This window comes from Camelus dromedarius, chromosome 10, assembly GCF_036321535.1.
Source record: "Camelus dromedarius isolate mCamDro1 chromosome 10, mCamDro1.pat, whole genome shotgun sequence".
Taxonomy (NCBI): Eukaryota; Metazoa; Chordata; class Mammalia; order Artiodactyla; family Camelidae; genus Camelus; species Camelus dromedarius.
Window position 1 is genome coordinate 14,459,151 of NC_087445.1, and position 26,141 is coordinate 14,485,291.

Sequence of the window (26,141 nt, forward strand, 5' to 3'; positions counted from 1 at the left end):
CTTGAAGAAGTTACTTAACCTCTTGGAGGCTCACTTTTGAAATATTTGAAATGCGGTCATGAAGATAAGAAGATTTAATGAGACTGTATAAGGTACTTAGCATAGTACCTGACCAGTGTTTCATAACTGCTTTTTTATCCAATCTGACAATCACTACCTTTTAATCAGGGTAGAACATTAGAACATTGACATTTAATGTTATTATTGGTATGCTTAGGTTAAATCTATTGTTTTGCTATTTGTTTTCTATTTGTTCATTGTTCATTTTTATTCTTTTTCTGCTTTCTTTGGGATTGAGTATTTTTTATGATTCCACTTTTATCTCTTTTGTCAGCTTATTAGTTGTAACTCTTTGTTTTTATTTCAGTGGTTGCTTTAGGGTTAGTGTAAATACATCTTTAACTTATCCATCTACATTCACATGATATACTACTTGACGTATAGTTTAAGAACCTTACAGTGATAAACTTCTGTTTCTCTCTTCTTGCCTTTCTGCTGTTATGGCCTCACATTTTACTTCTACATATATTAAAACCTCCACATTTTATTATTTTTGCTTAAATAGTCAATTATCTTTCAAAGAGATTTAAATAGAAATAATCTAAACACCCCAATTAAAAGGCAGAAATTGTCAGATTGGATTAAAGTAAACAAGATCCAACTATATGCTACCAACAACAAACACATCTTAAAGATAAAGGACAAACAGATTAAAAGTAAAAAAGAAAAAGATACACCATACTAACACTAATCAAAAGAAAGGAGTAGCTATGTTAACATCAGACAAAATAGATTTTAGAGTAAAGAATATTACCTAGAGGTAAAGATTATTTCATAATGTTAAATGGGCCAATTAAGCAAGAGGACATAAAAATTCTAAATGCTGGTTCACCTAATAACAGCTTCAAAATACTTGAAGCTAAAACTGTAAGGAAAAATAGACAAATCTACAATTATAGTTGGAGACTTGAAGACCTCTTTCAGTGTTTAATAGAACAAGAAGACACAAATTTTAAAGCTAGATGGTTCATAGGCTCGATTTTAATGAACGATTTTCCAGGAAAAAAAAATCTATATATAAATCAGTAAGGATATAGAAAACTTGAGGAAGACTATCAACCAACTTGATGTAAGTGACATTTAGAGACCACAGCCGTATCCAACAACGGTAGATTACACATCCTTTTCAAGAGCACACGGAGCAGGTACCAAGATAGACCATATTCTGAGCCATACAAGTCTCCATAACACTAAAGGATTCAAGTCATACAAAGTATGTTCTCTTGACCATGACAATAAACTAGAATAACTAGATAAATAAACTAGAAACTAATAACAGGTATCTGGGAAAACCTCAAATAGTTGTAAACTCAATAGCAGCTTTTAAAATATTAGGTAATTTCTAAATTATGTGTCTGAAGAACAAGAGGTAATGGATTGGAGAACAGAAAGGGAGGTATCTGAATATTGTGGAATGATTTTACAAAGAGTGGAACTCATCCTGCCTTTGATGTCTCCCCACTATAACCCATTCTTCACATTGATAACAGCATAATCCTTCTTAAATTAAATCTGATGATCACTTCTGTTAGATAGCTCTGCATCACTCACAAAATTAAATCCAAAATCTCTGTAACAGTTTCTTTTCATCCCTCTAACATCACTTCTCACTTTCTCACTTCCTAGGAATTTCTTCTTTTGCTGAATCTATTACACTGTTTCTTTGCTTCTCTGTCTCAGGCTAGAGAACAAATACATGTCTTTTTCATTATTGTATCTCTGTGTCTAGCATGGTGCCTGGCACAGGGCGTGCTGCCAAAAAACTTAGTTGAATGAATATAATGAGTTTATTAAAAATTATTTTCTTTGTCCTCTCCAAGAAAAAAATTAGTTCCTGCAAAATAAGGAAATTGCCTTCTTTATGTCAGCAGAAACTAATTTTTGCCTCCAGAAAGCTCTTCATTAAAATTGAGCTTATGTACAACCTAGCTCTAAAAGTTCAAAAGATCTTTAGGCAGTGATTTTTATTCTTTTTAAAGTAGTAAGACCCTGTCATTTTCTGCTTCTCCATTTATTCCTCATAATCGCATTTCTCCATTTATTCCTTACAATCTCATCTCTGGCTGAAATGTTCTTTTTAAATTAATAGCTTGATAAATTGCTAAGCAGTTTTCATCAGACCCATTAGGGCAATAGTTAAGTATCCATTTGTGGAGCTGGACATTTAAGAAATCTGATCCAGTATTTAGAAAATCATTCCTGAGCTCAGAGTTGGCTCAAACTGGCACCTTCTGGCACATGCTTGTGGGTGGGGAACGTGGAATGCTTTGAAAGCTGAATGGATTTGTCAAGTTTTAAAACTCCCTTAGGGCTGAAGGGAAACAACATTCATTGTTTAAAAACACCATTGTTTGTTTTTCTGCTTTTCTGTTCTTTGGAACCCAAATCTGCAAAAACACTCACACCCAGCATTTTGCTTCACGCACCTCTCCTACTATGTGTCTGGAGGATGTGAGTGGCGTGGAAACCTTATTACTGTGATTAGAATGTTCAGAACAAACTGAAAAACTCCATTTTAATGCTCATACTGAATTTTATGGGGAAAGACCTATTTGCCATTGTAGGCGGAGAGGGGAGTTGATAGCAGTGTGAGTCCTAGAATCAGACTTCAAAGGCTCAAATCCCTGTTTTTCCACTTCTTGGCTGTGTGACCTTGGACAAGGTATTGAACCTCTCTGTGCTGCCTCAATATCCTCATCTATTCCATGGGGGAAAGAATAGAACCTACACCATAGGGTTGTTTGAAAAAAAATAATTGGGTTAATCCCTGCAGAACGCTTGGAAGGGTAACCGGCACAGAGTAAGCAAACAATAAAATTTAAGTCATGGCTGTTGTCGGTATCATCGTCATTATCAGCATCATTAAGCAACTGACTATAGACTTCCCATGTCTGATTATTAAACCACACCAATTCTACAGCCGTGATTCTAGGTGATAGCACCTCAGTAGCAAGATTATTTTATTCATGTGAACCCATCTCTACCTCATTTCTCAGAGCAGAGAGCATTGCCCCAGAAGAAGGTCATTCTAAGGGCATGAGACGTCCTATCTGGAGGCTTCACCCTGTATTTCAAATCTCTGCTCCAGCTCCACTGCCGTTAATAGGACCTCATCCTTTCTCATCCACATGAACTCAACAGACTCCTCCCTTCTGGTCCTCTCACCCACCAGCCATCCTCCTTTCCGCACCCCTCCCCACATCCATTTTCCCCATAGAGGGCAGACTGAGCTTTCCAATATCATCTCCTCTTTGATCTCACTCACTTGCTTTAAAAATCCCTCAGTGACAAAAAAAAAAAAAAAAAAAAAATCCCTCAGCGACAACCTCTGACACAATAGAAAGCCTGCAATCCTTGGCGAAGTACAAGGGCCTTCGGGATCTGACCCTAGCAAACCCCTCCATGCTTTCCTTTCACCACTCATCCCCTTCTGCAAGGCCCTGATGAACTGTCTGTGGTTCCCCAACCCACCTTGCTCTCATCACTGGCCTATCCACATGCTGCTCTCGCTGCCTGGAATACCCACTCCTTCTCCTGGATGTAAGTCAGGATTCCCCTGTGGTTGGTGTCATGTCCCACCAGGCTTCCCCCTCAACTTTCCATCTAGAGCACCTGGACTTTAAGCTTCTGGAGGCAAGGACTGTGTCTGTGCACTAGTTTATACCTTAATTGCCTGGTACATAATATGTTTATGGAATAAATGTTGAGTTAATTACCCTCTATTCAGGACTCTTGTAGGTTTCTATGCTTATAGTCCTAGCCTAGCACTTAACTCCTAATTTTGAAACTGAGCAGGACCTTGTGGGGTCCTTCTGAGCAAAAAAGCCATTAGTGTCCCCCATTTCTCCTTTGCCAGAAAAAGGCTTCAGCCTCCTAGACCTTCCTGAATTCAGATAGAGCAGATTCAAACAGCTGCTAATGAGGAAAGTAAGAGAATGCAGAAACAAAGGAGGAACAATCAAGAAATGATAGTGCAGCGATTAAAGCGGGATCCTGGTTCCTCCTCTAGTGATATACATAATAAAACCTTTGAGTTCTGCGGCACTAAGGCCCCCACCCAGGTGGAAGATGGCAACTTCAGGCTGAGCACAGGATTCCTGAACACCGCCCTGACACCTCACCACCAATCAGTCAGAAGAAAGTCACACACCCTGCAGCCCTCACCCCAAGTTGTGCCTATAAAACCCTCTCCCCCCAAACCATCAGGAGTTCAGGTTTTTTGAGCATGAGCAGCCCGTTCTCCTTGCTTGAACCTGCAGTCAACCTTCCTGTGCTCCAAACTCCAACTTTTCACTTTGTTTGACCCCACTGCTTTGGGCACACGAACTTGTATTCAGTAACATTAACATCATTATTGTGGGTTGTTGGTTTGTCTCCATTAGACTGTGAGCTTCACCCACAAGGCTGGGTCCCTGTCTTATGTATCACTGTATCCTCAGCTTCCAACCTAGTGCCTACCATCAAACAGGAACTCAGTAAATTCTGAAAGAATGGATATTATCCACATACCATTAACCTTAGGTTTAAAGTTTCCCCAAATTCTGAAGCAAGGGGATTGACTTATGGGTGCCCTTGGCAGTTCTTGGATGTTATCCCAACGATGCCACTGACATTGTAAGCAAAAGCTGTCCTGTGTGTACATTTCCCTGAGTGGTGGGGGCCACAGCCTTCATTAAATTCTTAAAGGGGTTTCTGATTCCCCACAAAGGTAAGAATATATGTCCTAAAGAGTTCTATTTAAAAACCAGGTGTGAGATAAAATGTTTGCAAGGTAGTTTAATGAATCAGTCCACTGGACCTGGATGAAGGTAGAGGTTTTGTGCCCCAAGGAGTCTCCCTGCACCTGGACTGTGGCTCCAGTTGGCTGCAGCTGGTGTTTCTCCTGGGTGAATGTCCACTTGAAAGCCCCCTCCGCACATCTCTAGGAGCAGTTTGAGACTCATTTGCAGGATCCCCTTGGTCCTAGAAGCATCAAGATTTCAGCCCCTGGAACCAGCACCACTCAGTGTTTTAACTCAGCGTTCAGGGAGGAGAGGCTCTTCTGCTCAAAGCTGAGAACCTCCTTTGATCTGCTTTGGCTGGACATTTTCTGTGCCTACCATCAATAGACTTGGTATTTTGTTCTGGCCCAGACCCACACAAACAAGAGACCAGAGCTTCTCTAATAACCTAAGAAAAACCACATTTGAAAAATAACTTGAGCAAATGAATTCATTCTGGCAAAAGCCACTCAGCTACGTGAAATAAACTTTAGGGTTTCGCAATAGCAGGTCCTGAAAATGTCAACAACCCCAGGGTCCACGTGAGCTGAGCTGTTTGCTAAATAGAAAGAGTCCCTGGCCCAAATTCTGCCAGAATAAAGACTACCTTATAAAACTAGGAGTCAATGGCCATCATGTGAAAACAAAATGAGGAGTGGAGGGGTGGGACTCAACCCCAGGAAAATGAGAAAGTCTCATGACTAGACATTCAAAATGCTGGCTTTCCAAACAGAAAGCTAGGATGATGAGGGATGGGGGTGGGAGGGCTGTAATCTGTGCCTCAGGCCCTTGCTCAGACCCTACCAGGCCCTTGCCTTCCCTAGGGAAAGCCAGAGTCTACTAACTCTCATGAAGTCAGAGGAACCCCCTGCAGGTTTTACCATGTGTTCTGTTGACAGGATAATGGTTCCATTGAAACTGTAATAACATACTGGGCCAAAGAAACCCACACTATTATAGCAACTTCACACCCAGCCTGAGTTTTCAGAGCATAATGATAATATGTTCTCTCTAATGAGGCCCATACTGTTCTAAAGAACTTATGTAGAGTGTAATCTCTATTAGAACAATACTTGCTATAAATAATAAATACAGTGATCATCATTTTATATTTGAATAGAGCTCTTTCCAAAAAAGTACTTTCTCATTTTTTTTTAAATTAACTGCTTTTATTTATATTTATTTTTTTAATGGAGGTACTAGAGATTGAACCCAGGACCTCATGCATGTTAAGCATGTGCTCTACCACTGAGCTATACCCACCCCCACTTTCTCATTTCTTAGTGAGGTCCTTTTTATGCTGGGAGCACTGTGCTAGAATCCACATCTTAGAATGGCCAGAATTTGGAGACATTCGGAGAAAAAGCATAGGAATCATTTTTAAAGACTAGAAAATGCAATGCACGGAAAAGTACTGAAGAACTTATTATCTGCAGTAAACCTTAGTATTATATTTCAGTTATACAAAGGATCCTGGTCCAATTAGCAACACATATTGAATAACGGCTACGTTCCAGGTGCTCTCTGAGCAATTTCTCATTTAACCCTCCCACAACCTCGTCAAGTGAAGGCCCCTGTGGTACACCACGAGGACACTGAAACTTAGGTTAAATGACTGTCCAAAGGTAATAGACATTTTTCACAAACATTCTGCTTTTTTTCTCTCGTTTCTCACCTAGAAGTTGGATACTACTTCCCCTTTCGGTGGGACTCAGGTATGATCACCCAACTCATCAATGAAATTTAAGCAAGAGACAGGTGCCATTTTCAGATGGAAGGTTAGAGAACCAGTATGAGCTTTGCCTCCTTTGCACTTTTCCACAGCAACAATTAACATTCTGGAAAGTTGCTGCTCACAGCCTTGGCCCTGCAGCTGGGGCTACAGGAGCAGAGGCCCCTCTCCCACCCCAACCAAACCAACACGAGCATGTTGCAGGAGTGAGACTTGACCTTACAGTTTTAAGCTGCTGAATTTGGAGGTTTGTTCCTGCAGCAAAGCCTGACTGCTAGACCAAGTCACCCAGCTGACTAGAACTCGAGCTGACTCTTGCCCACAACTTATTTTAACTAACATGCTGTGTTACTTTCCAGGTAGACAATGACAGCTGAGTGTCTTCTAAGGGGTGCGAGGAGCAGGGGAAGAAAACGTCATTATTTCAGTGACAGAAATTGAGATTCCCCAGGGGGCAGTCAAGACTGATCCAGAAAGAGAAGTGAGTCAGATCAGGGGAACTTCAACTGAAGGTTAATTCAGAAGAGAAAAACAGTTAATGTTTTGATGTCTTTTCTTCCAGGCATACTGAATGAAACACTTTGCATAGATTTTCTCAAAGAAAGCTCTACTTAAGGGAAATTTTCTTAACAGAGCTCCTTCCTTGGGATTGTTTACTCTGCTTCAGGGTCTCTCTCTGGTTTAGTCTATTTTCTTACAGATCTCACAGCAATAACCATCTCTCTCACTAATCAGCACACAAGATGGCCCTCATTTCCATTCTACCAAAAACCCAAGTATTTTGGTTTGGATTCCCCCCAAATCAGAGTCCGAGACAAGGACTCGAGGGCAGTTAGTTTATTTGGGAGGTGATTCCAAGAAGCAGGAGTGAGAAAGCAAGCTGACTGAAAGAAGGAGAAAAGGCCAATATGATGAATCATACCTACTGCCCAAGGTCATTGTGAGGATAAAATGAACTAATAAAGGTGAAAATACCCAGCACGGGTCCTAGCACCTAACAGGCACTCAATAAAGGTGAATTCCCTGCCTTCCATCTCCTGTAAATGCCCTGGAGCCCGACTAGACACTAAGGCAAATTGACTCTAAAGTCCTTCCAGCTCTCCGCTTGTGCTTTGCTTGGAGTTTCTGGTGCTGACTCTGCCTCCAGTTTGAGCAGCAATGAGGCACACTTCAAATGAAAAATCTGGTTGAGCATCTGCTGAGACAAACAAAAAAGAACCCAGGAAAGCAAAAAAGCCAAGGAAAGGGAATGAAAGTGTCATTCAATTTTATTTTTAAAAAGGAGGTTTGTTCTTCTGGGACGTTGAGTGGAAATCTTGATATCACCTAGCTGTCATAAATCCTCTTTGGAACAAAGTAACAAACGAAGGAAGGGAAATAAAGAATGGAGGAAGGAAGAGAAAGGGATAATGGGAGAGAAGAAGGAGAGAATAAATAAAAGAAGGAAGGAAGGAAATTACCCAACAGAGACTCTGCTGAGCATTAGGTGATAAGACTCGGAGAAAATTTAATATGAAACTTTCCCAAAAAACATTTCAGAGAGATGTTTCTCCTCAGATAAGCATCATCAGGGCTGTTCGATGCCCAAGGCAAGTCTCTTTCATATGATTAGACATAAAACTATCACATTTGAGGCTGGCCAGAGGCCATTTAGAAATTCAATAATTATTCAACCCAAGGGGCTTTCCAAATGGTGATGTAGCTTCTGAGGAGGAAATTAATATGGGGCATTATATCAAATAGAGTCCTGAGTAGCTAAAACAGCTGGGGGCTGAAGTAGGACAGGGTGAGTGATACACTTACTTTTGTGTCTTGCCTTCATTATGAGGTAAAAAGGAAAATCTTGTTTATTTTTCAAATGGATTGAATTTTCGCCAAATTTCACCTCTCACCAAATCTAACTGAAGTAGCCCTTGAACTCTGAGCACCGCTCTCCAGAGCAACATGGTTGTGGGTCTATGTTCAACAACAACTAGGCAAAACACGCTTTCTCCATTTTCACTCTATTGCAATCTGTCTGTTGTGACGTTGCTATGGTGACACCCTTCCGATATCCCTTTGCTCTTTTAGTACCCTCTCAGAGGAAGCTGTAATGAAGTGGTTTGGCAACAGAATCTTTCTGGGACTTTTCTCATACACCATTGAAGACTTTACAGGAAATGTAGAAAGCGTGAACTGAAAATGATGAAAAATGATTTGCCCTGACTTGGCCAAGGAATGTGAATGTCATTCATTCTATGTTAAACTAACCAGAAATGTTCTCTTTTTGTTCCCAATTCCAGGAGATGTCCTCCCAAGGGACAGCGAGTTTTCTGGATTCCATGTGGAATGTAACACACACTGGGTGCTGGGATCTCTTAGCCTCATGGGGGAGGGACTAGTGAGGGTGGTTAGAGAACTACGTGCTGGAGAGAAAAAGAGGTGGTTTCTTGAGCACTTACCTGTCAATACTTACAGTGACAGGCACTATGCTGAGCATGTTACACGCAATTTTTCACTGAGTCCATACAATTACCTATGTTATTTACCCCATTTTATAAAACGAAGTAGCTGACTCAGAGAGATTAGACACAGCTAATATGGATCTTTCAGACTCTGAAGTCCATTCTTTTAATTACCATGCCACCTTGTCTCTCTGATTCATCCTTCAGATGAACCCGGTTTCTCTCTTTTCCCTAGAAGAGCTTGGAAATAAGATTCATGAGTAGCTGCATCCAAATTCCTCAGACTTACCCTTAGTAACCAGGAGAGGATTATTTGAAACATCCTAAAAACTGACAACTTCATCTGCGACAAGCACACCCTTGTGGCCTTTTCCACTCACGTGTTAGGACACACAGAACCCTGATGGTTGTGAGACCCAGAGTCAACCTCCCAGTTTTGCTAGTTGTGTAATCACTTAATCCTTCCAGCCTTCGTTACTTTAGCTGTGAAATGGAAATGGTAAAAAAAAAAAAAAAATCCTGCTTGTCCAAAGGTCAGGAATGGCCAGTTGCTCTCATTACCCATTTCTGCCCTCTTTTAGAACCTTCTGAGTCTTAGATATTGGAGGCTGTGCCCTGGACCCAGAATTAGGGGTCCATGATTGCCCTTTTATAAGGCGGCAAATAGAGTTAGTAGTCTCTGAAAGCATCTTACTCAACAAGAAGTTCATTTTTCTTTTCTACTTGTTGCCTTTTAAGTTACAGCTTCAGACATGACTTTGGAAGCTCCTTTAGGTAATTCTTCTCCATTAATCATTGTTAACAAAAATCATTAAATTCCTTCGATCTTTAGGTGAGTTTTTGGGATCCCAGCCATTATCGTCTAACTGCATGCCTAGTCCCCATACAACTACATTAATCTTGGCTTCCAGAACACATCTTGCATTTCTCTCCCTTCCTGTATCTTTACTCCTGTGGTTCCCTCTACCTGAACAATCTTTCAATCTAACTCCAGCAACGTCCACCATCTTAAGTCTAGCCCAAACGCCACATCCTCCCTGAAGCTTCCTGCAATCAGCTCCATCCGCAATTAATCTATCCTATCTCTATGCTCCACAAAAAGTATTGGCCTTTTCTATACTACCCACCATAGACTTCTTTGTGTCATTGCTATTTCTGTTTCTCTTGTCATTTTAATAGATTGTAAGCATCTTGAGGGCAAGATCCAGGCTTTCCCTTTGCCATGTGATAGTGGCAGTGGCTGTGAGGGGTACAGCTGTGGGCTTCAGTCACACTGCCCAGTCTAAAACCTGCCTAGGCGATGTAACTGCTGCGTGACCTTGCGCAAGTTACTTCAACTTTCTAATCCACAATTTCCTCACCTGTACCTACCACATAGGGATCTTATGAGAATCAAATGAGATATCCCATGTAAAGTGCTTAGCACAGACATGGCATATTGTAGGTGCTTACTAGATATTAAATATTTGCAATGCCTACAGTGAGGTCTTTCCATTAATTATTTCAATATATATTTCTTGAGTGCTGTGTTAGTCTGTTCAGGCTGTTATAACAAAACACCATGGACTGAATGGCTTAAATAGTAGACATTTACTTCTCACCACCGGAGGCTGAGCAGTCAAAGATTACAGTGCCAGCCAGTTGGGTTCCTGGTGCAGAATCTCTTCTTGTCTTGCAGATGGTTCCCTCCTCACTGTGTCCTCACATGGCAGAGAGACAGCAGTCTCTCTCTTTTCTTTTTGTGTCATATAAAGCCATTAATCTCATTATGGGGGGTCCATCCTCATCACCTCCTCGAACACTAGTTGGTTCCCAAAGGCTATATCTTCAAATACTATCACATTGAAGGTTTGGGTTTCAACATATGAATTTGAGGGTTGGGGGTGGGACAACAATTCAGTCCACGGCAAGGATCTATACACTTTCTATACATTTATTGAGCTAATCTAGAGATAGAGCAATAAACCAAACAGATGAAAATCCTTGTCTCATGGAGTTTATATTCTAGTGGAAAGAGTAAGGCCGTATGTTAACAGAATAATTGCTCCCACAGATGTTCACATCCTTATCTCTCTAACCTGTGAATATGTTACACTACAAAGGGGAATCAGGTTGCAGATGGAGTTAACGTTGCTAATCTGCTGACTTTAACATAGGATGATAATCCTGGATTATCTGGATGGGTTCAATGTAATTCCCTCGTCAGTACAAGAGGAAAGCAGAAAGACCAGAGAGATGTGAAATGGGAAAGATTCCACCTGCCCTTACTGGTTCTCAACAGGGAGTGGGGGATACACGCCAACAAATGAGGGTGGCCTTGAGAAGCTAGTAAAAACAAGAAACTGATTCTCCCCTATAGATTTAAGAAAGGAATGCAGCCCTGCTCACACCTTGATTTTAGCCCACTGAGACCTGTGTTGGACTTTTAACCTCCAGAACTGTAAGATAAGAAATTTATATTATTTAAAGCCACTGAGTTTGTGGTGATTTGCTACAGCAACCACAGAAAACTAATACAGGCAGTAGACATATTACACTAACCTAGGAAGTTTATCTGTCATATATCACATGGCAATAAGTGCTACGGGGAAAATTGGAGCAGGGCGTGTGGAGAGGTGGGCGTTGACTAATTTCAAATAGAGTTGAAAGGGGAGCTCTCTGGTGACTTTTGAGCCAGAGCTGCAGGAAGTGAGGCAGTAAGCCGTGAAGTGTCCGAGTAAAGAGTGTTCCTGGCACAAGGCACAGCAAGTACAGAGGTAGGCGCTCACCTGGCATTTGTGGGAATCAACCAGGGCAACGTGGATGGAGCGGGATTTGTGATGGGGAAGGTACTGGGAGACCAAGTCAGAGATGAAGGAGTGCTTATTTGTGCTGGTTTTACTCTGAGTAAGACAGGAAGCCCCAGGAGGATTTGGAGTAGCAGAGGGACAAAATGCAACATACCTTCTAATGAAATTACACAGGTGGCTGTATTGAGAGTAGAACATAAGCAGGGCAGGAGGGAAGCAGAGGAACCAGGTACGAGGCCATTGCAGTCATCCAGGCTCCAGGTGTTTGTGGCTGGACCAGGGTGGTAACAGTGGAGGCAGTGGAAAGAGGTCGGCTTCTGGATATCTCCTAAAGACAAAACCAACAAGATTTGCTAATAGATTAGAAGTGGACTAGACAAGGAAAAAAGTCAAAGATGATTCATAGTGGCCTTAAGCAACTGAAAGATTGGAGAGACCCTTCGCTGAGATGGAGATGACCACAGTGCCAGCAAGTTTGAGGGGGAGGATCTGTTCGGTGTGGGTGAACTTTTGTCATCTGACTCCTCCCCCCTCCTCCCCTGCCTTCTTTCCCTTCAGATTGCTTTTCCAAATGAGCAAAGAGACGTGCACATAAGGTAGAGTAGCCAGTGGAAAATAGTATCTAGTTCAAATCATGAAGGGGGCAGTTTGCTGTACAACACAGGGCTCTGATAACAGCTGGATTGAAGAGGTGTAGCCCAAGATGCTATAAATTGAATGTTTGTGTCCCCCCAATATTCATATGTTGAATTATAACCCCCAAGGGGCTTTTGGGAGGTAATGAGGTCACAAGGGCAGAGCCTTTGTCAATGGAATTAGTGCCCTTAGAAAAGAGGCCTGAGCCACTAAGAAGATGGAAGTGGGATGAAAGTTCTTTTCTCCCTACAGGCAAAGCTGACACCCAAGGAGAGAGATGGAGACAGTTCCATCAATGCTCGTTCATTAGAATCCCATGCCTTCTTTGCCCTGAGTATGCCCTGCTCATCTGCACCCTGGAGCTTGAACCCTATCTCTGGGGGCAGAAGAGGGATCTCAATGTTCCGCTCTGGGTTCTGAGACAGGGAATCTTATTTTTCCTCTCTTCTTGACAGAACAGAAAGGATCATGTGATGAGAATTCTTGGGCAGGCAACAGCCTCTTCCCAATTAGGGATTAGTGAGTGAGAAAGAAGGACTATTAAAAGGTAAACTGGAGTAATTAAGAGACACTTCCATTCTAATTATTCTGGATGATGAAGAACTGTCTGATTGCCAAGAGGCAAAAAGGACAAAAGGAATGGGGTTTGAGGCAGTTTGGAAATGAGATTGTATTACTGAACGATGAAGAGAAACATTGCTTAGTGGCTGGGTTTTGGTATCTGATCATTCTTTCTTCTCATGTTTGAGTCTTGTATTCACAATCTTCAATATCTTTGTATTGCTCAAGTGATGGAATTAAATGGAATCATTTAATCCAGGGTTGATATCATTAGACCATGACGATTTATTAAATATTTCTTGCCATATCAGATTTGACTCGATATTGCAAAAGATGTATGTGGTCTTAGAGGTTCTCACTTAAGTAGTTGCAAAACCACTTCTGGGGAGGGTTGTTTTCTCTGTGTATTCTAATTTCTACTTAATATATTTCCATACTTCCTATTAATTTATTTAACCTTATTATTTTTAATGGAGGTACTGTGGATTGAACCCAGGACCTTGTGCATACTAAGCACATGCTCTATCACTGAACTATATCTTTCCCCCATGTCCAAAGTGTGTAAGAATTATAAAATGCAATATCTAGTCATTTGTTACTTCTCAATCAATTTGCATTAAGATGCTATCAGATAGGGAATAAAAATGTGGAAAACTCATTCTTTTCCTCAGGAAGCTTATATTTAATGACTCCTACTCTGAACTAAGAATACTTTCTATGCTTACCGTTTACAAACACGCTGCAAAGTAGATACTGCTCTCTCCAATTCGTAGAGAATACTGAGGTTTAAAGGTCATAGACCAAGATTACACAAATAGAAAGTGGCAGGCTGTGTGTGGGCTGAGCTTCAAAGTCCATGCTCATTCCATTACTCCCAGCTTGTTCTAGTAAATCTGCTAGAATTTCGGAGTCTTTCTCAGTGATTAATGCTCTCCTCTGTCAGGCAGTCCAGATGATTTTCAACAAGTTGGAAAATATTGAAGAAGGTAAGCGATTTCCCCCTCTCTAGGTGCCAGGGATGTGGCCATGGTGGACCTAGAACGCACCCTTTCTGATCTGGTATCTTCCTCGCCGCCATGGCCGGAGGGTTAACGTTTTTTCCGCAGGGCTGAGGGCCCCGCTAAGACTGTCCATTCCCCACCACTTTCTGGATGGAAGATGACCTAAAGGTGACCGGACCTCTCTCCCAGACGGAGCTGCCATTCCGCGGGCGGCCGCCAGGGGGGCCTCCGCTCGTGTCCCCTCACGAGAGCCGCGCGCCGGGTGCCTGTGGGGGCTGCTGAGGAGCCGCGGCGGCTGCAGCCGGAGCCCCGAGTTCGCTCGCCCGCGCGCTCCCTCAGACCGCGCGCGCTGGCCCGGGAGCCCCTCGTTGGATCCGCGAGCGTCGCCCCTCCTGTCCCGAGCTCACCCTCTTCCTCCCGCGCCGCCTACAGCTGCCCCAGCGAGGGGAGCCGACAGGGCCCCGGGGCTGAAGGTAAAACCCCACGGTGAGTGAGAAGCCGCTCCAAGCGAGGGGAGGTGGCGCAGCCCGCAGCCACTCACGCCGGGTCGCGCCCAGGCGGCTAAGAGGTGCGGGGCGCACCTGGGGGCGGGTGCAACAGGGGGGCGGGAGGCCGCGGACCCTGTTTCCCCGCCCGCTCTCCTCAGGCTTCCGGGGCTGGAATCTGCGTCAGCCCCCTGCCCGCGTCTTGGCTTCTGGCCGGCTCCTTCCGCGCCCTACCCGGGCAGGAACAAGAAGAGTCCAGTCCCGACCCTGGGTTCCCGGGCCTTGATTTTAAAAGATCTATCAATAAAAATCGATCTTCTTTCGGGGTACAAGTCTGTCTCCGAACCCATCCTGAATCGCATATGACTGCAGGGTGCGTGCTGGGCTGTGGGTGGCGGGAAGACAAACTTTTACAGAAGTGCGCCTGGGCAGGGGGACAACGTTTACGGCGTCTTAATATTGAAGGAGGAGGCTCGGCTTGGGGCTGCGAAGGGGAACTTCGCTTCTTCGGCCAGTCGCCCCGGGGCTGTTGATGCTTCGCGGAGGGAGAGGGTGTGTAAAATCCTGCTAAACCCTTGGGCCAACAACTGTCAAACATCTGGAATCCTAGCCCCTCCTTCACCCTGCACTGAGGAAGGAGGCGGAAACCCTTCAACTTTCCTTTGATTCCTCCTCCCTGCCTTTGGACCCCTCTCGAAGGGTAAAAGGCCGACCCTCGGCGCCTGGCAAGTAAGTACCAGAGACCCCCAAACTCCTCAAGATCCCCCCTCACCCCCCCTTCCTGACCCCTCCCTGACGTCCTCCCCGCCGGGACCACGCGACAGAGCCGATTGAGATCGTGGCGAATGGCCTTTTGTTTCTCCGCGTTGTCCCTATTGTTTGCCTTTCTAACATCTGGCGGGGATTGAGAGAGAAAGAAGCCCCTCTCGTCCTCCTCCCCCGCCCCCTAAGCCAGCCACCCGGCCAGCTCGCGCCCGGGATCCCGGCTGGGGAAGGAGAGGATCCCAACCCCAGCGGGGCCGCCCCACCCGAGCCTTGCGGTTACTGGGCGGAGGGAAAGTTGTTCCGTCTCCGCCTCCTCGGCTGCCTGTGGCTCAGGGCACATTTCTCAGATCTTATCCCAACTGCGCCGCAAAGAGCGCAGATCCAGAGGGGCGCCGCTTTCGAGGGAGTGGAAGCGAGGTTCCGCCCCAATCTGGGGGTGTCCTTTGGTGAGTTCCAGTGGATTCCACCTCTCTCTGCCTAAAGGCGTGTGGCTGGGCCGCTGCCTGGCAGTGGGACGGGATCAGGGCAAGTCTGGTAGGCAGACAGCTCTGAGGTCTGCGAGTTCCCAAGGGCTGAAGGGCAGGCAAGTCGCCTTAAAGGGAATGGAGGCGGAAGTGACCTAAGAAGCCTCAAGACTTTGCCTAGAAATAGGGGTGAGGTGGCTCCCTCCTGAGTGAACCTAGAGTCGGACTCCAAGTTTGAGTCCCAGGTCGCCTCCCAGCATTTAGAAAAAGCAGACTTGAACACAGCTCAGACGCCGCCAGGGCTGTGTTCACGTTTCCAAGTCCCTGCGAATCAGTGTCTGGGGACAGGCTCTGAGTTGGCCTGTGCGTGCGCCTGGGAGGTGATAGGTGGCCCTATTTCTCTGCCTCTCCTATTAAGTTGAATACTTACACATGGTGCTTATTCTTAGTGACTGTGGATTATCAAAGAGCTAGGGCTTACACCTGAAACTAATATAGTATTGTAAACCAACTATACCTAAAACAAACAAACAAACAAAAAAACCTAGGGCAAAAGCATAGTAGCCACTCTGAGAAAGTAGGGTCGCCAAATGGTGCCCGGAGAGTCCCTTTGCCTGTGAGAGGAGACGGTGTCTGTGCACCTGTTGGAATCTATACCTGCCATAATCTTAACATATACTAGTATCAACTTTTTCTTTCTGACTGACTCCCCATCAGTCCCTCTTCCAAGGAGACTCAACTGTACTCTCTCTCTCTCTCTTTTTTTTTTCAATCCTCCACCTTTTGATCCTTGCCGCCAGAGAGGGGAGAAAGGAAGCTTCCATCTGAACACTGTGACTGATGTACCCACTCAAGCTTTTTAATTGGAAACTGCATTTGCCTTTGCAGAGTTCCAGGAGTTCCCCTTTAGTGGACTTAGAACTTTTGTGCTTCCACTTAATAAAGAAGAACGAAGGACACAAGCACAGGAATGTGGACACATAGATCACTTTGTGCAGTGATTTTTGGGTATTACCAGTGGGACCAACAAAAGAAAAAAGGCAAAATCGTTGAAGCACCAGAAGGCACTTTACAAACATTTTATTATGAAAATGATTCCCCAAGGAAGGATTCCTTTAAATCTCCAGCAGCAGCAGGAGAAAAGCAGGAAGGACCCAGGTTGCTCAAGAGGTGTCCAAAGGCATCATTAACAAAGTGAAAGGGCACTGCCTGTCCCAGCCTATCCCAGTAAGGAAAACAGGGTAATTGCAGTGAAAGATAAGATTGCACAGTTTCTTCAATTTTAGAATTAAAAATAACCCCTCCCCACCATTGTAGAAAAAGTAGAAAATACAGAGGTGAAAATTAAAACAAAAGGAGGAGGAATATTACAAATAAGGCCCCATCGAGCACACTTACTCAATTATTTCCCTGGAATAAATTTCTGGAGATAGGATAGTTAGGTCTAAGGAGTTAATACACTTTTTTGGGATATTTAAGATTGGCATATTGTCCCGTAGGAATCGTGTGCCAGTTTACCCTCTCCCCATCAATACACAAAGGGGTATTTTCCTCTATATTCTCCACCCCATTAATACTTTATATTATTGCTCTCTCTCTTTTTAAAAAAATCTTTGCCAGACTGATGGGAGGGAGAGTATCATTATCTTCTTTTGATTTTTTTTAATCGTAAATGAGATTAAACATTTTTCATATTGTCTTTTGCTTTTTCTTTGTGCTTATGCCAATTTGTGTCCTTACCTATTTTTCAGTGAGCGTGCTCTTTTTCTGACCAGTGGTGCCTTTAATAAAAGCATCCCGTTCTGACTTCTGCGCCTGCTGGTACAATCAGACAATCTTTATTGACTTGAAGTGCCAATTCTCTTCCCTCTTGCACTGCAAACATTTGGCAAGACTGCAACCATTAATGACTAAAGTAACTACTGACATGGTCCCAGTAGAGTTATTAGGGAGACCACACGAAGGCATTATTAGAGAAATTCATGGAGAATATCAAGTGTATACTTTCTACTTAGTAGCTTGCATGCCCCAGCTCCTTTGTAACTTGTAATGCTCCTTTAAAAATTTAGAACAACTATGGATGAGTTCTTTTTACTAAGTGAATTATACTAACTCTTTTTATTGTATGATCCTCCCCCGATAACCACTAGTTCTTGTTTTTTTAAGCATTTCTTCTAACGTTTGGACTGAATTTGCCTCAGTTTTATCACAAGACTTTCTCTTTTTGACCACACCGTTTGAGCCCTGTACTTGGATGAATCTTGAATCTAAACAGTTCAGCAGCATGCTGTTAAAGCCATAGCAGGGGAGGCCTTACAAGGGCCCAGCCAGGTACATTTCATCCTCTTTGATGCATTCGAATGGCCACAATCTCTTTGGTAATTCTTGCTTGAAGGTAGATGATTCTGAAATGGGGTAGAGAAGAGAGAGAGGAAGAGAAAATTAATTTCAGCTAGAAGATGAATGAATACAGATGCAAGACCATAGCAGAAAATTTAAGTAAATAATCTGGGTGATCTAGGAACAGAATAACTTTCAAAAAGGTGAAATATTTTAAAATGTCATGTGTTATTAGGATGACTAGTTAATTTAACAAACAAAGTGGCCCTCTGGGAAAATCCGATGTCTGACTGTAGGTGTTTCATTTCAGGCACAAAATAAACAAAAAATAATGCAAGGCATTTACTACCTTTTTCTGTGGCATTTTCCATGCCTTTAGATGTCAAAATTTAATATGCGTTAGGAATGAACTGTGCTCCCTGCATTAGAATCATAGGCTCTCAAAGTTTGAACAAAAGCTTACTGGTCATCTAACTCAACCCTCCAATATTACCGTGGATCTTCACTCTCTTAAAATAATACAATGCCAACCTACAAACTTAGTGTAATTTAAACAAAACAAGTTGAGAAGCATATGGACCAGAAATTTCTTTTCTTTCTTTCTTTCCTTTTTTTTTTTTTTTTTTTTTTGCTGCTTTTTCCGAGGGTAGGGAGACAGGAAGGATTTTAACTCTATGGGAGCTTGTATAAGCCCTTTTAATGTGAACTTTCCTAGAATTAATAACCTTGGCACCAAGAGGGTTAAGTCTTTGAGGTATTACATTTTGCAATATTCTCTGATCCATATCCTCTAGCCATCGGCTTGGTGGCTTTCAAAGGTGACGGAGCAAAGCGAGTACAAAATAGCTAAAGGAAAGAGGAACAGAGAGTAGAAGATGGAGAGGGAGTCTCAGTCCTTTTATAGTGTCTTCAGGATTTCCTAACAAGATGCTTGGTCACCCAGGGGATGGTTGGCATCAGCTTTCTTAAGACAGGTGAATGGGGATGATGTTGTAAGGTCAAACTTTAGAAACAGTGAGCATTACATAAACTACCACCAATACAACCGAGGGGAGGCTTCTAGGAAAGCCACAACAATCCTTTAAAAGAAGATGAAGGCAGAAGAGAAGGAAAAGGAGATTTTTGGAGAGAAATGGAATTTTAATTCTAAGAATATACCTTATTTCCTGCTGAGTAGTGCTGTGAATTTATAAAAGAAGTAGAAACATCTTTTGAGTTCCGCTCGGACGATCTCCCAGGCACAGTGACTGTATTTCTTATCTTTCAGGAACTTGTCTATCCTGTTGAAATATCTCCTCAGTTCGAGGTTACTCAGCTGGGAGACCGTATCTCTGGAGTGTTTCCTCTCCTCCTCTTCCATCTCTTTCATGTCTTCATTTTCCTCCTCCTCTTCTTCCAAGCATTGTTCCAGGTACCGTAGCTGCTCATCGAGTCCGATCTGAAGTTGTCTCAGGTGTTTCTCTTCCCAAGTGGATTGGAAGGTGTCTTGAATGAAGATGTTGAAGGCCTGGATGGCCATTTCATAGAAGGCTTCCTTGATATCCCTCTTCAGAGGCTGGGCATCAGATAGGATCTCTAGGGGCAACTCAAAAGCTTTGCTTTCGCTTAGACATTCTGTAGGAAATGAGTTGCTCATCCTGCTCAGGAGTCTCAGGTTTTGCCAGATGACTCTCCTCTGGTAAACATTCAGCAGGGTACAGTCCAGAGAGAAGATGCCAGTGAAGAACAGACCCACGAGGCACGCTGGCCACAGACACTTTCGAGTCACATCAGGCATTTTTTTTCCCCTGTCCCGAGCTGAAAAATCCACAAGACTCAAGGTTGACATTGATGTTTTAGGTCTTGCGTATTCTTCCATGTGCCTTTTATACACCTGAGGATCCTTAGTGGGGAGGAGTTTTCTCATTCATCATTTCATGGTTCTCAGGAGTTCGGCCCCTTTCCTTTGCCTCTGAGGCTTTTTTGACTTCAGGTGACTACGCTGGCTTTGGAAATGTTATCTTGTTTTTTGTTTTTGAGAAAAGTGAGCAAACCATTACCATTGCATTATCTTAGATGCCTGGATGATCCATCCCAGTACCACAGAATCGTCAGAACAAGACTGATGCAGACTCTTACAGAAAGAACTGAAAGCTGTGACTCTATACACTTGCTCACTCATGCAACGCTATTACATAAGAGAGAGAGAGATCTTCCAAGAAAATATTTTTTTGCACCTGGCCCTATCACCAAACATCTTCTCTCATTGAGTTAATCATAAACATTGGCCAAATGACTATGATTATTTGATTGCAAGGCCACTAGAACATAACATAGCTTAGATTTTTTCCAATCTTGTTAAAATCAAACTCCTATATTTGGAAATTTTCTCTTTTTATTTGATTTTTGGGGTCTCCAAAAAGAGGAAAAACAGAGTTGGTCATTGAGCACAGCACTTATTACATAGAAGGCCAGGCAGCTTAGTTTTCTGCTGCCATTTAGAAAATGTTGAAACGCTCCGACTAGCCTTTCCGTTAGTTAAACCTGAACCAGCATTTAGCATCCCCGCCAAGCATTTTGTTTGCCTCTGTTCTCTTTAGAAGTCCTCCAGAGGGTTGTATGTGGGGGAATATTTTTCTGCCTCACTGACCTCTCTTTTGTAGTATCATGCATTAAAAAAAAACAAACTTAGATATGGCTTAGGCAGTATTTTAAAACTTTTGCTTGGCTATCTTTCCTTCTTGCTTGGAGGTTCTGTGCATGGCTTTTTTTTTTTTTTTAAAAGATTTTTTTTCCTGTTTTTTAAATTGAAGTATAGTTGGTTTAAAATGTTGTGTTAATTTCTAGTATACAGCACAGTGATTCATTTATACAAATATGTATTCTTTTTCATATTCTTTTTCATTATAGGCCATTACAAGGTACTGAATATAGTTCCCTGTGCTATACAGTAGGGCCTTTGAAAATTTTTTTTAATTGAAGTGTAGTTGATTTACAGTGTTACTTTCAGGTGTACAGCAAAGTGATTCAGTTATATATATATACACACACACACACAAACGTACATATATATTTTTCTTTTCAGATTATTTTCCATTATATGTTATTACAAAAAATTGAATATAGTTTCCTGTACTACACAGTAGGTTCTTATTGTTTATCTATTTTATATGCAGTAATATGTGCCTGTTAATCCCCAATCCCTTATCTCTCCCTGCCCCTTTTCTTTAGGTAACTATAGTCTGTTTTCTATGTCCATGAGTCTGTTTTGGTTTGTAAATAGAATTCTTTTTTTGGATTCCACATGTAAGTGATATCATATGATATTTGTCTTTCTCTGACTTACTTCACTCAATATGATAATCTCTAGGTCCATTGATGCTGCAAGTGGCATTACTTCATTTTTTCATGGCTGAGTAATATTTCATTGTATATATACAGTAGGGCCTTATTGGTTCCTGTTTGTTTTCTACTGAGGAGGTATATGATCAGCCATTCTAGCCAAGCTAATTCACACCTGGCCCAATATTACTGTGGTGGTGATGGCTATCCATCATTGATGGTTTTCACTCTGTTTGACCAAATAACTGTCTTCTGGTTATGGCCAAAGAAAAAGCATTTCTTTCTCCAGGAATGTGAAATGGGGTGTTATTAAACAAGGCTAGCTTAATTATCACCTTAAAAAATATATGCATTAATTTTCAATAAAGTCATTTTGGAATGATGAACAACCACAGTTCCACAAACATGGTTGACTTTGGAAATTTGGCTTGAAATGTTCTTGTCTAAATCAGTTGGCTGCACCAAAGTCTAATTGTAGACAAGTGAGACTTCTTAAAATCCTGGCTTTTCAGACTGGTTCCCTATAAAAGAAAACTTACTACCTATGTTACTCTATATGCTCTCTCTGTATGAATTCTGAATTCACAGAGATATTTTGTGGGATGACTAAGTTAGGAAAATAATTAGGAAAATGGGCCCTTTTATGAATTGACACAACCTTCCTGAGGAGAAGGATAGTGATACGTATCAATAACCTTAAAAATGTACATGATCTTTTGACTGAGCAGTGCTACTGCTAGGATTTTATCCCTGAGAAATAATGATGGATGTCTTTAAAGACTTAGCTGTCAGGAAGTTCATCTCAGTTAAAAGCTGAAAACAGTTTAAATGTTCAGCACTAAGTACTTGGTTAAGGAAATCATCAGTAGAAAACTTCTGTGCAAGCATTAAAAATTGTGTTGCTAGGGGGAGGATATAGCTCAGTAGTACAGCATGTGCAAGGGGTCCTGGGTTCAATCCCCAGTACCTCCATTAAAATAAATAAATAAATAAAAGCATAGAAAAACCTAATTACCTCTCCCCCCAAAAATAGTTATGTTATGGGAATATATTTGGTTACTCGGATAGATACACTTAGTAGCTTAAAAACAAGCTTATGTGATAATATATAGAGTCTGATACCATATTTGTTAAATATAAACATATGCATACATGTACAGAAAAAAACCCAGAAGTATATATGCTATAAATATTGAGCTATATGCTATAAAAGTCTAACTGGAAAAATAATGGATGATTTTTATTTTTGTATTTTTACTTACCTCAATTTTTAAAGTTTTCTATAGGCAGTAAGTGTTTCTTACTTAATAAATCAAACTGTTTTCAAATGAAGTACATTAAATAAAAGAAGGAATATTATACATCTACAGTAGGATCAATACTTCTTTATTTACTTAAACATTTCTGTTCTAGGGTACTTTAAAAGGAGATGTGAAATTTCCCCAAGATTTAGTTCTAATTCAGTTGATAAGAATAATACAGAGAATATGGGAGTTCAATGTACTATAATTGCAACTTTTCATTAAAAAAATATGTGTAGGTTTATACACACGCACAGACACACAGAGTCTGTAAAATGCAAAGCTCTTCTGAGGGGCAGGCCATCTTACGTACCTCAAACAACTCCTTATACCTGAGGCTTTTTGAATTGTCCCAGTCAGAACTGCTTGGTCCTCTTTTGGGCAATGCTTTGTCCTCCTTAATTTTGGCTTTTTAAAATAAATAATTGCTGAAAGTGTTGATCTCCCAGTTTTGTATTCTCCCTAGCCACCCATGGTGCTTAGCATACCTCACACTTATTTGAGATAGTTCAGTCATAATAAACAAGCTAAGAGATGGTTCAATTGAACTTCTTTGTTAAAAGGTTCTGTCCATGGGTGATGGAGGTGGCTGGAGATCTGGCTGTTGTCAGTCATCTTGAAGGTCCCTGTATTTTCTGCTATGAACATTTTATCATTTTACCCTCCTCACCCCAAATTTCCTTTATTGTCATTCCATATTACACCCTCATTTATTCAAGACTGTGTTTTTAGCATCTACTGCATGCCGATCATGGGGCTAGGTCTTCAAGGAGAGATGAGGTATGATCTCAAGGCATCCACGATTGGAGGAACAGTCATGTTCGTTCTGAGTATTGTAGGTGGCAGGAATAATTCATAGGTCTTCCCTATAGCATTCACCTCATTCCTCATGGGCTGTAAATATTAATTGATGATAATGTTGACAGTATTCATGACAAAAAAGGACAGATGATTGACATGCATGTCTTCCCCTCTTCCACCATTAGAATTGCTTCATTTAGCAGATAAAAATATGGAACACCCATGCAATATTTGGGATGTACCTATATGAAAAAAATCATTCATTATTTATCTAATATTCAAATTTAACTGGGTGTCCCATATTTTATCTGGCAACCCTACCCACTGTGCTGTTAGAGCACAACTTAGACATGGAGTCCTGTATGGGAAGCTTTTCTTCTGCTAGCTGTCCACCTCGTGCAGACATACATTCGATTGCATTTCTGTGTGCACACCTCCCTAATAACTCTGCACACTTTGAAGGGGGCACCTGCTGTACCAAAACAAAATAGTACATACACACACACGTATTCTCTCACACATAATTGCTCTGGTCAGAAGCATTATTGGGTGATCAGTCATCGGCCATGCCTCTGTTCTGTAAAAGCCATGCCATCCAACTCTATCTCAAAGTACAATCAGAAAATTGAAAAGAATGGCAGTGTAAGGAAATGTCTTTATTCCAGAATTTGTCTGTCACAACTGCCCAGTCCGTTACTGTGAGCTGTGTGTTCACGTGCTAACACTGTCCCCTGATACCTGCTCTTGTTTCTCTAGATGATTACTCTGTGGTTGGGCTTTCCTCAGAGGGAAAGCTGGTGAGCAGGGGCTGCCCTGCTGTTGGTGGAACGGTGTGAAGTCAAGGTGGATTACGAGGCTGACAGTCATGGGCAAGACCCATTTTTTTTTACAAAATGGAGATGAGACATTTCAGTCTAGACGACATAGCTGTGATTCAGCTCACGGGCATTTGGCATCTGGTGGTAAGATTCATGGCTCTCTGTGAAAAAGCAGATTTTGAACCAGGGTGAGAGTCACATGTGGCTCATCCATGTTACTCAGGACATGGAAGTAAGCCATTCCATTTGCGGGCTCAGAAGGTGATGGAGCCCAGGAGGGAGCTCAGAGGTGGGAAGCCTTGTGTCCACGCCTGGGAGTGCTTTCCCTATGGCATGTGGACCACGGTCACCACAAAGTCGTGTGCAGCTCTGTTAGCCCAGACCAACCCTGAAGCTCCAACAGCTTGTCATTTCATTCATTCCCACTGCCTCCTGCCTTGGGGTCTGCCTCTCCCCTGGTCCTCTGGTCCCTTCCTTGGCTGTTCTTCTCCTAATGATGTACCCGATGTAGTGATTTAAGTGACAAGTCATACGTGGATATGTTCATATTATAACAATTTAAACACTTCAGGTAAAGTGAAAGCTTTGCTTGCCAGCTCTGCCTCACGTCATGCCTCTCTGCTCCCCTGCGGTAGCTACAGTTACCAGTTTGGTATGTCCTTATTCGAGATCTGTCTCCCCATGAAACGCTAAGGTCTGTCAGCACAGGTGTAACTGCTGGCTTGTTAGCTGCTTGTTCTTGAACACCTGCAGGACCCAAAGATATGGAGAGACACCTGGGCCACTTCCAGGGGTGATATGTGGCGTGGGAGTAGGGAGACTGGTACATTTTTTTTAATTGACAAAACAGGATTATAAAAATTGTGATAAGTTTTGAAGTTGAAGCTTAAGTGTATCCCTGTGAGTGTATATGTGACATCACTTGGACGTAATTTTTAAAATCTGTATTATAAACCCTTCAAGAATATGGAACCCAGGCTAAATGTCACAGTGGACCTGGACCAGACAGATCTGGGGTGCATTTCATAGTACCCTGCGTGTCATAGGTGCTCAGTAATTATTTCTGGATGACTGCCAAAAGAAGATAATGAAGCCATGTCTCAGTGACAGGGAAGTGATTCAGTGGTTTTGTTCTGCTGTAGAGATATGGGGAGGACAAAGTCAGGTGTTGGGGAAACTGGAGGAGTTCACAGAAAGAGAGATGGCAGCTCAGGCATTCATTCAGTGTCCCCCTCCACCGACTTCCATCATCTTCTCTTTGGGATTCCCTGAGGCTGGTCGGGTCCTGAGCACTGTCATACCTCTACTGTGCTGCTATTACTGAGTTCTGGGTGGTTTGGTTGACTCATACATCTTTCCCTCAAGCAGGCAAGAAATGTGTCATTCAATTTTGTATGCATCGCGTCTCTTAAGTAAAGACATTCAGTGTCTGCCATGTGATTTTTTTTTTTTTTTTTTTTTTGGTATTAACTTGTGCTGACAAAACTGCTAAGAGATTCCAAAATCATCCCTTCCCCCTTCTCCCTGAATGTTGCCACTTCTTTGTGTTAGGTGCTCCCGGTAAGTGTCATTTTGTCATATCACCATTATAGAGGTTCTTGCAAACTTACCCCTGGTTCTCTTTTAGAGCCCAGCTTCAGATAATAGACATAGTCACTTCCTCCACAGGAATAATTTGAGCTTTTAGAAAATGATCCCTGAGAAAAAGACATTTAAAATGGTGGAATAAGGATTTAAGTAAATAAATATGTACCATCAGTAAAACCTAGTCTCAGTTTGGGGATTAACAGAACAGCTCCCATCTAAATCTTTGTTCCACTGTTGTTTCTCTTGGTCTGTCTGAACCCTAATGGGGCTTTCACT

At 42.3% G+C, this 26,141-nt stretch overlaps 2 protein-coding genes and 1 long non-coding RNA gene across 11 annotated transcripts in view; 1 reads left to right on the top strand and 2 right to left on the bottom strand.

Moving 5' to 3' along the window:
* Positions 1–13,817, bottom strand: part of LOC116152591 (uncharacterized) — a 35,384-nt gene extending 21,567 nt beyond the window's left edge. The window contains exons 1-3 of one of the 2 annotated variants that reach the window (XR_004136120.2): positions 13,708–13,817; positions 11,940–12,113; positions 6,796–7,747 (exon numbers count right to left, since the gene is read on the bottom strand). This is a non-coding gene — a long non-coding RNA (uncharacterized LOC116152591). Of the gene's footprint in view, positions 1–6,795; positions 7,748–11,939; positions 12,114–13,707 lie in introns of those variants that run through there. The other variant, XR_004136121.2, reaches the window with a different exon arrangement.
* MOB3B (MOB kinase activator 3B) overlaps positions 11,708–26,141 on the top strand; it is a 208,505-nt gene continuing 194,071 nt past the window's right edge. Inside the window, exon 1 of one of the 8 annotated variants that reach the window (XM_064490151.1) lies at positions 11,708–11,752. The gene's annotated coding sequence lies outside the window, so the exon portion shown is untranslated. Of the gene's footprint in view, positions 11,753–13,896; positions 13,969–14,242; positions 14,470–14,626; positions 15,198–15,435; positions 15,680–26,141 lie in introns of those variants that run through there. The other 7 variants (XM_064490148.1, XM_064490147.1, XR_004136116.2 and 4 more) reach the window with 7 other exon arrangements.
* Positions 19,197–19,895, bottom strand: IFNK (interferon kappa). The gene has a single exon (XM_010985507.3). It carries the CDS (start codon positions 19,893–19,895, stop codon positions 19,197–19,199), a length of 699 nt encoding a protein of 232 aa, XP_010983809.2.

Excerpts from the sequence above, each read along its gene's own strand:
- IFNK (XM_010985507.3), bottom strand. The coding sequence starts at position 19,895 with ATGGAAGAATACGCAAGACCTAAAACATCAATGTCAACCTTGAGTCTT.